Here is a 14,546-nt window from a genome sequence, read left to right as displayed (position 1 = left end):
AGTGTTATTACGGGTTTGTTTGGGGGATGACAGCTCCGCCAGAAACCACACAAACACATTCAAATTTATTTTTTTTTTTTTTTTTGCAATCCACCAAGCAGAAACACAGTTGTAGATTTTGGTGCACTGTCTCGACATGTTTGTTGTATTAAGTCAAATAAAGACAGTCTTGTATATTGAGCAATCCACAGCCCTAAAATTCTACATCAAGGATGCTGACAACAGATGGATTATGCCTACTTTTGGTGGTCTGCTTTGGAATTGCTGATTACCACGACAGTTTTCATACTAGCTTATAATAAAATATTTATACCACTTTAGTGAAACCAAAAGACTCCTGAACCCTGCTTCAGATGTTAGCATATTTAACTGTTCAGCTACTTTTTCGAGGGGCTATTTTCTCATTAATCCAGTTTACATAGTTCGTCACTCGTGTATATACTCCAGGTTTGTTGACTCTGCCACAGCCATCTCCCCAGCTGATAATTCCATAGAGGTAGGAGATTTCATTTTCCTCACAGGCCAGAGGTCCACCGGAATCTCCCTGTGTTAAAAGTAATCAAAGATTATCTAATTGTGTAGAAAGTAGCCAGAAGAAGATCAGTTTGGGAAAGTGCTAAATTAAGAACATTTGCATGCAAGATTTAAACTAAAAAAAAAAAAGAAAAAAAAAATTGAAGCAGTGGTCTACTGAAATTTAATTACAGAGAGTTTTTTTACTCATACTCGCCTCTAATATAATGGTGGGTTTTATAAATTCTACATTGAACAGAAGTATCAAATATCAAAATATAAAAATAAAAGCTTTGAGGCTTACGCTACATTGTAATACGGGCAGTGCATGGATGGATTACATAAGGCAGGGAATATTTGAAGAGTTTCTCAGTGCAGTTTATCGCAACTGTCAGAGATCACGAAAGTTTTGAAAGAGAGGTGTTGCATATATACACACTTTTCTGTGTGACTGTGGGATGCTATAATTTTATGTGGTATATGGGGGTTTTGCATCTATTGAGTTTGACGGTACTGAGCATGTACCTTAAACCATAAACTAAAAAGATGACCAAGCTAATGTTTTGATGGCACACTACAGCAAAGATGAATTTGTAACACTACTACTTACTTAAAACCTTGCAAGCATTCAGGAAAGGGGCTTTTATTATTATTACTCTTAGATTTCCATTTTTGTAGAAAGTCAATGTTAGAAATGAAAAGAAAAATGTGAAAGAAGCCACCACGCTAATTATTTGAGACTGAGCAGAAATGTATGTTTTCCTGTTTAAAAAGAAAATTCCTTGAGAGAAAAGTAGGTAGGAAAATTGTGTTGCCTTTAAACTAGGAGATTTCTGTGATAAACGAGGGACATCAAATGAAGTCTTGCATCTGAGATCAATTTACTTCTCAGAACCTTGCTTATTTTTCCACGACTCATCTCATTGATTGAAATTTTGCTCTTGGTGCACTGATTTAAAAAAAAAAAGTTTCCGAGAAAATCTTTAAAAAATAATCAAGCAGAATACATCATCTGCTTGGCATTTCTTGATCTTGAAATATTTTTATACATAACAGATGGTTTATAGTTTAATTTCCTAAGCATACATTAAGAAAACTCAGAGGTCAGCTACATTTTTTGTGACATTAAGAGGTCTATGCTATTTCTCCTTAGACCACACTACAAGTCTGCCAATAGGAAACAAAATGAATTATTGATTCACTAAAAATGATTTCATGTCATGAGCACATGTCATGTTCTTCATCAACATCTGTGACTCTAAATCACTGCTTCTCAGACTTTGCAACTCTCTCCAGACCACTTGTCTTTGTGCAGCTCCTCTCCCCTTCCCTCCACTTTCTTCTTTCTCCCTCTCATTCCTGATCAACCTGTTTCTCCATGGCAGGGAGCAAGAACCAGCTATAATGCTGCATCTTGTGTTTATACTTCATGCATAAGGCAATAAAAACTGAGCAAGCAAGGTAGTTTTTAGTTCTCTGGCTGGTACGAACGCTTGCAGCCAATAACTGCAGTCAGCTCTCAGCCCTGGCCTGGAAACCCTGAGACACTGCTGGCTGCTGCCATTTCACTCCTGACACCTTTCTTTGGACACTTTTATGATCACTGTAGGGGTTCCAGCACACAGTATACATGATATTCTTTGCTTTACTTAATCTCACTGCCAACTATTAGCTATGTGCTGCCTGTTCCCAAATTTATGCTAATAGAGCATAACCCTCCTCCTTCAAAATGAACTGAAGATAAAATCTGAAGGCTTATCTAAGGAATAATCTGATTCTTCATTTAAAAAATAGTCTCATCTCTTACCACAACAATTCTGCATCCTTATTCAGAGCCAAGGTGTGACATAATTCAAAAAGAGATGCAAAGCAGTAAGAACATGAGATCACTCCATGAAGGACAGAAGTCATGAAACACAGTTTCCAGCTGGCTGACATTCTACACCATTACATCTCATCCACAATAATAACCTCAGCTCCTTCCTCCTCCAAACCTCACCACTGGTCCCCACCTCCTACCCAGGTATCCGTATTTCCATTCAGGCAAGAGGCAGCAGCTCAGGGATTTGGCTCCACACTCCAGCTGGACAGCAAACCATTGCCATCACTCTGCAAGCTCAGCCAGGAGCTAAAGCAACTCACTCTCCAGTGCATAGCCACTGCCTTTTATGAAGGTAGGAGGAATATAACACCCTGGAGGTTTTTTGCCCTTCTGCAGAATTTAATTGACATTGAACATGTTAAAAATGAAGATGGAAGCAAAGAGTGCAGTCACATAAGTTTCTTCTCTTTAGAAACATTTCTCTCCATTAGGAACACTGTAATGTCAAAAGTAAGCACTGTAACACTGCAACATTTCTGGCAAAAATATACATTTATATTCTCTGCCTAGTGATGATTCACAACATTACCTGACAAGCATCAGACTTGCTATCGAAGTAGCCAGCACAGAACATATTTTCAGTGATTTCTCTTCCATATATTTCAGGGCTTCTGCACTTCTCCTCAGGAATAATTGGAATCAGTGTTTCTTGCAGGACATTTGAATAACCAGATATATCTTTAAAAATTCCAAGAGAGGAAAAATAAGTAATTTTTATAGAATGTGAAGACCGTAATATGGAACAACAATGCACAATACAACACACAAACACACTTAACACATGTCAGTCATATTCATGTTGCGGATCTTTTTAAAAGTTAATAATTTTTCTAGTGATGAGGTCACTTTCTGCTCCTCCAGTCAGACTCCATGCCCTTTAAGATAACAGTATGAAACATCCAGACATTAATCCATTTTGCATCCTCTCATTTTCTGGAGACTCAGGAGCACTCCCCCAGCACTCCTCTCCTTTCCCTTTTCCAGATGTGGTATTAAGTCATCAATTTATCAAAGGCTCCATCTTCTTTTTGCCTTTAGACCAGAACAACATTTGGTCATAGTAAGGCTCTTATCAAAATGAGGCAGCCAGCTCCCCCATCCTTCTCATCTATCTACACAGGTCTCTGCTATCTCCACATCAAAGCAGCATGGCCAAACCTCATAATCCTGAAATTCCTCATCTGAAAGGATGGGATGGATTTTTCCACCTTTCTAAAGCTGGATGTAGCCCAAAGCCTATCTGGCCCTCTCCTGTAGATGTTTCCAAATTTTCTTGGTGAAGGTGAAGATCTCCTCCATCACAGACTAGTAAGTTGATTGTGTTTGGTTTGTGGTCTTTGATATCTACCTTGAGAAACCATGGGTAGGATTCACACGACTAAGGTGTAAATGGTTGGCACCTACAACTAAGCTACTTGCTCCCCTCCCAGTCCATGGAGATCTAGCTGTCTCATAGCTCATCGCATCCTAAAACAAACACAAACATTTTGTCAAAGGAACCACACTCCATATTCCAAGGACTATAAAGGAAGCTCAGGATGACTATGTCAGATGTAAATGTTGTAAGTAAAAAGAATCCCACCAGAAGTTCCTTGGACTATATTTTACCAAACTGTCAGTTGAATAATATACACTTGAGCATTATCACTTTTTTCTACAGATACCAACTCTCATTTTACTTACTCTCATGCCTGTGTCCCCATCCAGAAATCTGACATTTGAACTGATCAGGGAAAACAGTGTTGCTTTCCGGCAAGCAGATGGGCTGAACAAACTGGGACTTGACAGCACAACGCTGGCCATTCTTCTTCAGCTTAATCAAAGCTGCAGAACAGAGAATATAGGAGGAATAAAAAGACTCTTACCTTTCTTTAATGGGATTGGCAGCAATGGGTCTCAGATACAACTTTAATTATCCCCTAAGCCTCTCTTAATTAAGATATTTCAATCAAAGTCAGACAGACTCATCTCAACAGCACCTGATTTCCCAGCAAATTGAAGGCTGAAACATTCAGCTACTCCCCTTGTGAGTATATTTATTTTATGCTACACTCACTGAGCAGATTTTGCTTCACTGTCTTTGTAGAGAAGGAGGAAGACAAAAAATACATATGTCTCCTCCCACCTTGAAGTTAAATAACAGTGACATATCCACAACTTTCAGCTGAAATAAGTGGGATGTGCAAGTTCTCACTGCTTCTGAAAGTCTGGCCACCTGCCTAATTCAAATTTGATTAAAATAATTAATTACTGCAAGAGCTGGTGTATTTCATGCTTGGTTATCACTGAGTTCAGCAAAATTCAAGATCTTGAAAATTAAGGAATAAAAAAAAATCAGGATATTTCAAAACCAAGCTTCTGAAACCTACAGAGAATTACACAACCTACATAACCTTTACTATCCCCTCATGCAGCATCATGAACTTGATACTGAAAGATGTCAAAAATAGCAGGAATATTGGTTCCCCTGTAGCAAACCCCCTCTGTTTGGCTGTAGAGCAACAGAAGGGGCTTTGTACTTGGTGTAACAAGGGCAGCATGTGGGTTTGGGCACACGACTCAAAGAGGACAGACCTGAGGTAACGTGGACACACCTATTGCTTCACATCACACCTTCTGGAAGCTCCAGGTTTTCTGAGCACAGCTGAGTGGAAAGCAAGAGATCCCACTGGGTGGTCTTATTTCTCTGCTGACTAAGTTTTTTTGGCCTTTGTGGAACATATAAAGAGTGTCTCAGAGGCTGAGAACCTCTGCTGTATCAGTATAAATCTCTAACAGGGCAAAACACTCTCCCACATCTTTCCCCCCCAGCTTGTTTGTTTGCAGAGGAGCATGTCTTAGGAACTCCATGTCCAGCTGACCCTAGATTTGGCCATTGCACATCAGTGAGGCATGACAAATTTCAGAGTAATTGAAAAACTTAGGAGATCTCGAAGTCCCAATGGTGGTTTACAGTAGGATATTTCAGAGCAGAGTAATACCCCAATTCCAGTTCATCTCCCAGTACACTGTGACAGAGCTCCCACCAACACAGAATCTGAATGCCTTTTGCTACACAGTGGAAAATATTCACCATCCGGGAGCAAAAAAGCCAGTGCATGCCTGACCTAAAATACCCTCAATGTCAGGCTATTCAATAGTTTCATAGACAAAGTGCTCATACAGCTTGATACCCCAGGGTGACGTGCCACCTTCCACAAGAGCAGATCAGAAAATAAGAAGCGAGTTGCTGTTCCATTGTCATTCTGACTAATATTATAAGGTCAATCAAAAGGGCATTTAACTTTTGACTGATAAGACAGCTGATTTTTAAATCTATCTCAGTGTAAAAAGTGATTCTTAGTAACACAGATTTTCAAAGCAGATGGGGCTATTATATTCATCTAGTCAGATCCTCTATACAATACAGACAATAGAATTTTACCAAGTAATTCCCGCATCAAGCCCACAGTTTCTGGTTCAGTTGAAAAAATGCCTGATCCCACAAAGACTTGAAGTGATGATGAATCTGCCATACATCCAGGTAAATTGCTCCAAAGGCTAATTATCATAATTATTTAAAATTTGCAATTTATTTCTCATCTGAATTTGTCTAGTTTTCAGGTGCTGTTATAACTGTGGTAGAAGAATCCTCTGTGCTCTAAAGCTTTTCCTAATGCCTGTGATTTTTCTACTGTGAAGGCAGTTTTTGACAGATCAACTCAACTTGAAACTAACTTGAGTAAACAGAAAATAAAACTGTAAGAAGAAAAATACTCACCAATATCATGTTCAGTGGGGTTGAACACAGAATACTCAGGATGCAAGATGTATTTCTCTATTTCAAATGTTTGTGTTACATCAGTTGTTTTATTAAATATATGCTGACCCACGACTACTGTAATAGTTGATTTTAGTGGACTGTAATATAAAAGAGAGAAGAAAAAATTCAGTGATTAGCAGGTCAAACAAAACATAATTTCCAATGGCTGCATATGCCCTGAACCATAATAACCTCAGCCCCCCACCATGCCTATGATTTACCCTCTCATAGTGCCTTGACCTGTTTCCCAGGCTTCCTACCTACGGTGGGCCAGGAAAAAGATGACTAATGTTACAGTGAGTCCCAGGCTCTGTGGGTCTTGATTAGCTTAATTAAAGGCTGCTGCTCCTTGACAGAAGTAAAAGGCAAGCACAGGCACTGCTGCCCAGCTGCAGTCTGGTTAACAAGCATCTTCAGAGGCTGCAAGCACTGCTCCTTCTAGAAACTTAACTGAGCCAACCTCGACCAGACTTTGCCAATGAATCCAAAAATTACTGAGAAAGAAATGAGGGACCAAAAGGTGAGTCAGTGGTAGATATCTCATTTCTCTGGGAAACCAAGCTCTTAAAAATGTTACAAGCGTGGGTCAAGGTTTTAAAGGTGCTGGCAAAGTGACAACTCATGAACATCTGGGCAGCTTCCACATCAGAGCTATCACCACTTCTGCTCTGAGATTAAATTAACCTACATTAAGCCTGTTGTCTAGAATTAAAGGCAACTTGGTGGAGACAGGTCCCAACAGCACACTGATCCAAGGGGAAAAACCACACTCAGAGGAGAATACAGTTTTCAAAATTCACACCATCTTTTACAGCCACTGATTATTTACTTCAAAGAGAACACTGTCCTCTTATAACCAGTGTCCTAGGACAGACAACTAATAAGAACCAATAAAATAGTTGGGAAGAAAGGGACATTTGGGAGTAATCAGTAAGCATTTGGAAAGACAGTAAATTCTCTAGCTTCAAAAGCAGTTCAAATTTCCCTCTTGCTTTAAAACCAACTTGATCTGCTTGTGTGTAAGTCTACAATGAATGTAGTTAGCAAGTGTCTTCAACATCAGAGCACTCATATGTTTTGTTTTCAAGTGCAGGAGTAGAAAATATCTGCTGTCACACATGATGCACAGATGCAGAGTGGTCAACGTCGTTGCAGTTTCCCTAGCTGTGTGCATCCCCAGTGCCCGTCAGGTGCAAAAGCACTGGAGTCTGCTCCGGTGCTGAGCACAAAGCAATGACCAGCAGTAATGTACATAGAGGAAAGAGATTCTAGCTAATTGCAGCGCAGAGAGCCGGCAGCTACCCTGCACAATGTTTATAATTAACAAAGGAAAGCACAAAGTTTACTTTTTTGTGACTGGAAAACAATAAAATAGTCTCTGATCAATATGTAAGGGCAGAATTTTCTCAGTGTTATTGCAACGGTAAACCAATCCCCTTGAAAATCAGATTTGGGGCCTGTAAAACAGAGTGGAAGTTTGCTTCCCAGGATAGTACATAGGATAGATTTTAAAGGCACTGAATGGTTCTGCTGTGACTTACAGGTGGTTCATTCAGGAAAAGAAATAAAACAGGAGGGATTATAGAAAAGGAAAAAACAAAAGCAAACCAACAAGTTAGCTGCACAGGTATCTATTGTCGCCTAGTGGAAAACAGCTGAAATTGTGGCTAACTCAGAGGTACTAAGCATACGGAAGAGAGAAAATTACAATGCAGCAATTGTGGAAAATCTGTATGTACCAAACCACCAGCTGGAAGTGGGTGGAAATGTCCTGAATAGCTGCCAAAGTTAGTAGCTATTTCACAACATTTGAAAAACAAATGCGTTGTGGCTCCAGCTCCAAATGCTTCAGTACAGCTTTCACAATGGTATTATTAGCTCCACAAGCTATCAGTGTATGTATTCTGGCACAAGGTTTTCTGTTTCTCTTGGCTTCTTTACTATGCAAAGGAACAATGGGTATGAAGTGATGTAATATTTTTCCCATCAATATGATCAAACTGAAATCAGGGAAAGTGTTCAGCATTTGTAGAAAATAAAATATTTAGAATAAAGTAGGAGCATCCAATAGTGAATATTTTCTCCAGTGTCCAGCAGCTGGATGACAGAAAATAAAAAAATAAAAAAACAAAAAAACCAAACCCACCACAAATAATACTCCACCTGTCAATCAAATCAGCTTCAAAAAATTTAACAGAAATTTAGTTCTTCCCTTTGGCTTTTTGTAAAGCTCAGCCCACTCTATTTGTGTCAACCAACAGTAATTTATTGTCTCTAATAAACCATTGCTTGGCTCTCTCATACATTTTGAACAAAACACAGCAATGAGCATAGTAATCAATGTTACATCTCAAAGCAGGCATAAATGTTTGAAAAGGTAACTGAGAAGTAGATAAATACTTATATCTCTTTGCAGATGCTTGCACATGCCGCTCCCATTCTATGTCCTGCTCAGCACTACCTGAGTCCTTCTGTCGGGTCATCTACCTTCTCTGAGACTCCTTAAGGAACAAGATGAGGGCTTGTGACATAATAGGACTCCAAGCTATTTGTCAGCTCATGAACTGCACTCAAATTGCTAGAAACTCCTTTCAAAGCATTGGCCTTTTATAATTTCATCTCTTTCTCACTTGTTTCAGTTCAGGTTTGTTGTGAGTCACAAGCAGACGGTGACTGTGAGGAGACCTACTGTCAAGCTAACGGGTGAGTTTACCTGTTGGCAAAGCAGTGTGCTGCTGACACAACCCAGCAAGTCTGAATAAGGCTGCCACCGCAGAAACTCCCTCCAATATATATAGCTGCTGTCCAGGGATGAGATCCAGGCAGCGATGAAGATCCCCCAACAATCCTCGGTCTCACAAAACTTCTCTTTTTGTGTCTTCTCCCACATGGTCTTCTGGTAACTGCAAGACTATCTGTGTTGTCTGGAGCTGGTGGCCTCCTTTCCCTGCTTGCTGAGATATAAAGGGTTATGGCATCAGAATATAAATCACTGTGATTTCTGAGGACTGGAACTTTTTTATAAGAGTCTTTAATAGAAAGGTTTGTTAAATTGCGATGAACATTCACATACACCTGAATCTCATTCAGTTCCTCAGGAGACTTGCAAGACTGAAAGCCATGCCTAGTCCCAGCACTGGCTACACATGAACTAGTGTGAACTAAATGCCCCTGGGAGTATTCCTGGACGCTGTTTCATTTACCAGTACAAACATAACCTTCACTACCGGAGGCGGCACAACAGAATGCATGATACACCACATCTTCATTTTCAGATTCTGGACTGAGCTCTCCCATTGCAATAGCAAGGATGGGGACACTTGTGTTACTGTAATCTATCAAATGCATTAGAACTATAAAAGGGAAATAAAAAGACCACTTTATCAACTGACTTTTTGTATTGCAACTCTGTTCAAAAGGTCAGCTTCAACATCAACAGCAAATATTAATTTAGGAAAGAGCAGAATCTTTAGGTTTTGCAGTTAAATACTGTGTCTCATACATCCTCAGTGTCCCGTCCTCTATTTGCTGACAGAGGCCCATTCACTTCTCTGGGCCTGTAATTCCCTGAGCAATGACAATTTGCACCAAAGCATCAATCGTTTCTGACATCTTGCATGTTCTAGCAGAAAATTTGATGGTATTGGGATGATTTTGACTGAAAGCAGTAGTGTGACGCTGCTGTTATACAGTATTTCAGGACAAAAATCACAGATTGTATCACAACTCCAAAAAATGCAAAAGAAGCTTGTTGTTGTCATTTGATTTACTGCAAATAGTAAAATATTCAACACTCCTAGGAACAGTAGAACATTCAAAATTGTACAGTGAAATCTTGTTCTAGTATCAATAAACCTTTCTTCATTCATTCATACCATGTACTTTAAGAGAGCTTTTACATACCACAAGATGGGATGTCACAATACTCCCAAGACAAACTGTTGTCCTTCATGATGTAACACCATGGCTTCTCATCATCATCTGGATTTCTAATTAATTCAGGGGGAGAATGAATCACAAGCATTAACCACAGAGTTGTTCCAAGCTTCCCAAAGGTTTTCTGCTTTTTCCTCTTGCACCGTGCAGAGGACTGACAGGACTCTCAGGTTTGGAGCCATCTGACAAAGCGCTGGAGCACCTGCTAACCCCTGGGTGAGCAGCCTTTCAGTAGCATTCTTCAGGCTTAACGCTAACCAAGTCTAAGGTTTTCTAGGACCTGAAATACAGACACATGACTAAACACCTGTAAAATTTGCCTACAAGTATTTGGATGCATGAGCATATTCACACGCTTTAAATACAGCCCACACTGGAGTGCTTTAACAGATACCAGCTCAGCTATTTTCAGGACTAAATCCCATGGGAGAGATGCCTTTTTTAGATTATTTTTTTAAGCGAGGGAATTCCAACACAGGTAGCTTCATAGAAAATCTGTAACAAGAATAGCTAGCAAAAATGAATTTGAGAAGCTCAGGTTCACATTCCCTGGAGAGTCTGAGGAAGTAAAAGGCTACCTCAAAAAAAATATTATGTACCTTAAAAGCAGGGGCGTGGGGGAAGGAATATCAGAAACTGTTTAGCCGTTTGTTGCCTTGGTGTTAAACAGGTTTTGGTTTGTTTCCATGAGAGTTTCTCCATGGTACAGCCTAATTGTCTGTATCAATGCCATATAAGTAACCAGGAATTTGCCCAGTTTACTCCTCCAAGAATATAGGGAAACTTTGAAGATGCACAAAGATCTTCAGCAGGCCAAGAAAAAAATACAAGGTAATTCAGGTCTCCAGATAAACAGTAATTCTAATTTCAGTTGGATTTTTCAGAAGCACTACTATTGCAAGGTTCTTCATTTTTTTTTTTCTTTTTAAACTGACTGCTCTTCAGAAAAAGATTAAAGCACTTCCAAATTCTCAGAACTGAAGAAGCAACAGAGGTTGAGTCATCTTCCGCCAACAATGTTTCTAAATTAGACTATTTGAAGAAGAAGATATCTGCAGGATTATATAGTGCAGCAGAGATATCCCCAGAAATTGTAACAAGCTGACAAAAAAGTGAAAAGCTTTTTTCTCGTCTCTGCAGAACACGAACACATCAGCTCCTACACCATTTTGTTCTTTGGATTTCAAATCTGCAAGTGAATATTGTGCCTAAATAATGCAAATCGAAGGGATCAAGTTTTATCAAAGCATAAAATATGTGCCCGATAAATGGACATGCTGTGCTGGGACACAATAAATCTTAATAAATACTTAAGTGCTTGAACCAGGACCAAGCCTTGGAAAGTAAGCCAATCTCTGTTAAGAGAGGGTGTATGAACTGTTTATTAATCTGTGTTAGATACAGAAGAAGAGCTACTTTCAGCATGCATGCATGCTTCTTATCATCAAACGAATTAGGAAATGCAGTACATTCTATTTTTCCAGAAATACCGGTCTAACTTCCATGCAAAAAAACCCAAACAAACAACAACACCACCACCAACACAGAAAAAGCCACCCCCAAACTGCAACATCAACCAGTGGTTTACGGAGAAGCATATAAAGTTTGCTGTTTCTAGCATTTGCTCATCTCCAGGATTCTCTCTAAATCGAAACATTTCCTTTTTTTGTGGATATCCATTAATCTCACTAAAAACTCAGAGACAGGAGAACATAAAGTGACTGAGGAGAAAGCACAAACCTATACACAACAAACCGTTTTCATTATAGCTAAACAGAAAACTAGCAGAAATGTAGTTTATTGTATGTGTGGTTTTTTTGAAATTGAAACACTGTGAAATCATATTTTGAAATAATTCTGCTTTGGAAAAAATCCAGGAAAGAAATTTGACATCCCATTTCAACATTATTGAAGTACATTGCTTTGATTCTTCATTGTCAAATAACTTTTCACTTTTGAAAATATGTTCCTTTATGTTACATATTTCACCATTTAAGAATTAGAAATTTAAAGTTAACTATTTCACTTTTGCTAATGCTTTTTTTTTTTTTTTTTTTTGCTTTTTGGATAGTCATTTATGAATAATTTCAACAGTTTTGCAGTATGGTCTCATTTCAAAAAAAAATGAAATCTCAGGGAAAAAAAGGACCTGGAATTTCCAACATTATTTGGTGTTTGAGCTTCTGTTGGCAGACTCAGCTACTGATTTAGCCTATCTACCAGATCTCATCTTCTGCACACTTACATCCCTCATGCCAGGCTGTGAAAGTCCGTCCAGCTTTTCTGAGCCAGGGATAACACCTGCTTTGTGATTTCTGGCCCTTCTCCCTTCCGCAATACATCCATCTCTTGATTTACAAATACAGGGTAAAGGACAACTTTTCTCACCTGCAGTAAGAGAATGGCCCCAAGCCAAGATGTATTGCTTTCTCGACAGTGTCGACATGAAGCTCTTGGTAAAGCAAGTCTGAATTCCAAGGCAAGCAGCTGTGTCCAGAAATGGTCATCTTTGCCGTGCCTCTATACTCTGTGCCATTGCCAACATAGCACCGATGGCTAGGAACTGCCAAAATATAAGACACGGGTCAGGAATCAGTGCTTATTACATGTTAAATACTTACTTTACAGCTGAGGTCCCAAATAAGAGCCAGTGGGCCCAATTCTGTATAGTGCCTTTCACCTTTCACAGGGATTTGTTGCATCAAATAATAAAAAACCCCACGCAGTTAAATCTTTGTTTAAAATTAGTATTGAGTTAGCTTCACTTTACACATCCACAAATAACTATTCCACAGGCAGTATGGCAGAGAATTAGACCTAAAATTTGTACTGTGTATGGAAGGTTTTAGTCAGCAATCTGCAGCAAAATCAGCAATATGTCTGGGATTCCTCCTCTCTAATTTTAGACACAACTGAGCTCATCACTGGAGACTCCCTTTTCAGCCAATTACGAGAAACAGGCATTTCTAGCATCATGCTGATCTAGCCTGTTTGAGGTGACTTTTTTAAGATGAGATGAATCTTGCCATACACTCTTGACTACATTGACTAAATCTCCATAGACAGTAAAGAGAACCAGCTCAGGATAGAGATGTCTGTGTTGTAAAGTAGTGAAAACAATCCTGCCCTGCCAGCAAGTGCTTAAAAGGCCTCATTTTGGAAAATACTTCTTTTTATGGCTTCATATATACACACACACTATACCCATGTGTATTTTATAGATATGTAGCTACATATGGCAAATGTATACATTTTGCAAAAAATTAACTAGTAGGTTGAATTTTCTTATTCAAAACTCATTTCTTTGTCACCTGCACATGGGTTACTTCTTCAGATAGGTCTGACAGATACATATGCTATGGCCTGTATCCTCAGCTGCCAAGATCTATCAACAGCACATACCAGCATTATGGCTGAAAAACATATGGGGATGCAGTTGTATACAAATAGCTACACTGAGCAGAAAGTCTACACCTCAAAACACAGCTCAGAGTATCCCAAAGGAAATACAAAACCATCTAATGTACAAAGAGGATTAATTGTGACCGATCCTTGGAGGGTTTCTTAACCCAGCCATGTCAGTGTGACTCATCCTTGACATCTGCAAGACTGGTGGAATCTTCTTCTAAACTTATAAACATACTTAAATATATAACATCATGATATTGCCTGGCTGTTGAAAAACACACTGTGAGGATGATCCATCACACCACACGGTGTGGACAGCTATTGCCGAAGATCTGTTTATTTTGATAGAATAAGGTGACACATGAACCGGGGCATATAACCAGCAATGAAATAGCGGGCTGCAGTGCTGAACTGCTGGTGACAATGTTCCTTCCAAGTCATCAGTGTAACAACAAGCTTCAAAACCACAAGCAAGCATATGGCATAAATTTGGGAGCTGGGGGTCAAAAAGTTTGGTGCAAGAACTTCAGTGTGAGTTAGTACACAAATGCTTAGCAGAATTCGTTTTCTAGCTTGGCCTGGCAGACACTTCTGAGGTGGGGAAGCAACATTTTCTCCCACCCACCCCCTGAATCAAATCGCCTTTATTTCAATAACTGTGAATATAACATTAAATCAAATCCATATTGTAACAATCATAATCTACGAGCTCACAGAAAATAATTTGTCTATCATTTGTGTTGCTAGCATCAGTAACCATTTCTTGGCAACCCTGCCATGGGTTTTATGGGCAAGTTGCAAGTTACGCTGCTTTGTTTGCCTGAAACAGTGTCACAAAAATACCATCATCATGCTGTATGCTGAATTCTTTGATTTATCCAGGGAAGTGCCAGGTGGTGTTTTTATTTGTACTGTATTTGTTACATTCAGAAATTATTTAGACTTTACTACTTTTGTCAGGATGAAACAAGAGATTCTGTTTCAGTGCAGAACCAAGGCCATATT

The 14,546-nt window shown here is 39.2% G+C and overlaps 1 protein-coding gene across 1 annotated transcript in view; it reads right to left on the bottom strand.

The window, feature by feature from the left end:
* Positions 1-373: 373 nt before the first annotated feature.
* Positions 374-14,546, bottom strand: part of HGFAC (HGF activator) — a 40,873-nt gene continuing 26,700 nt past the window's right edge. Inside the window, exons 8-14 of the mRNA XM_010087534.1 lie at positions 12,522-12,696; positions 10,101-10,186; positions 8,911-9,151; positions 6,156-6,295; positions 4,079-4,219; positions 2,925-3,073; positions 374-544 (exon numbers count right to left, since the gene is read on the bottom strand). Coding sequence (XP_010085836.1) covers positions 374-544; positions 2,925-3,073; positions 4,079-4,219; positions 6,156-6,295; positions 8,911-9,151; positions 10,101-10,186; positions 12,522-12,696 — 1,103 coding nt within the window. The remainder of the gene's footprint in view (positions 545-2,924; positions 3,074-4,078; positions 4,220-6,155; positions 6,296-8,910; positions 9,152-10,100; positions 10,187-12,521; positions 12,697-14,546) is intronic.

Source organism: Pterocles gutturalis, unplaced genomic scaffold (genome assembly GCF_000699245.1).
Source record: "Pterocles gutturalis isolate BGI_N339 unplaced genomic scaffold, ASM69924v1 scaffold16666, whole genome shotgun sequence".
NCBI lineage: Eukaryota > Metazoa > Chordata > Aves > Pterocliformes > Pteroclidae > Pterocles > Pterocles gutturalis.
Note: the sequence above shows the minus strand (reverse complement) of the source record. Positions and strands in the feature narration are given on the sequence as shown.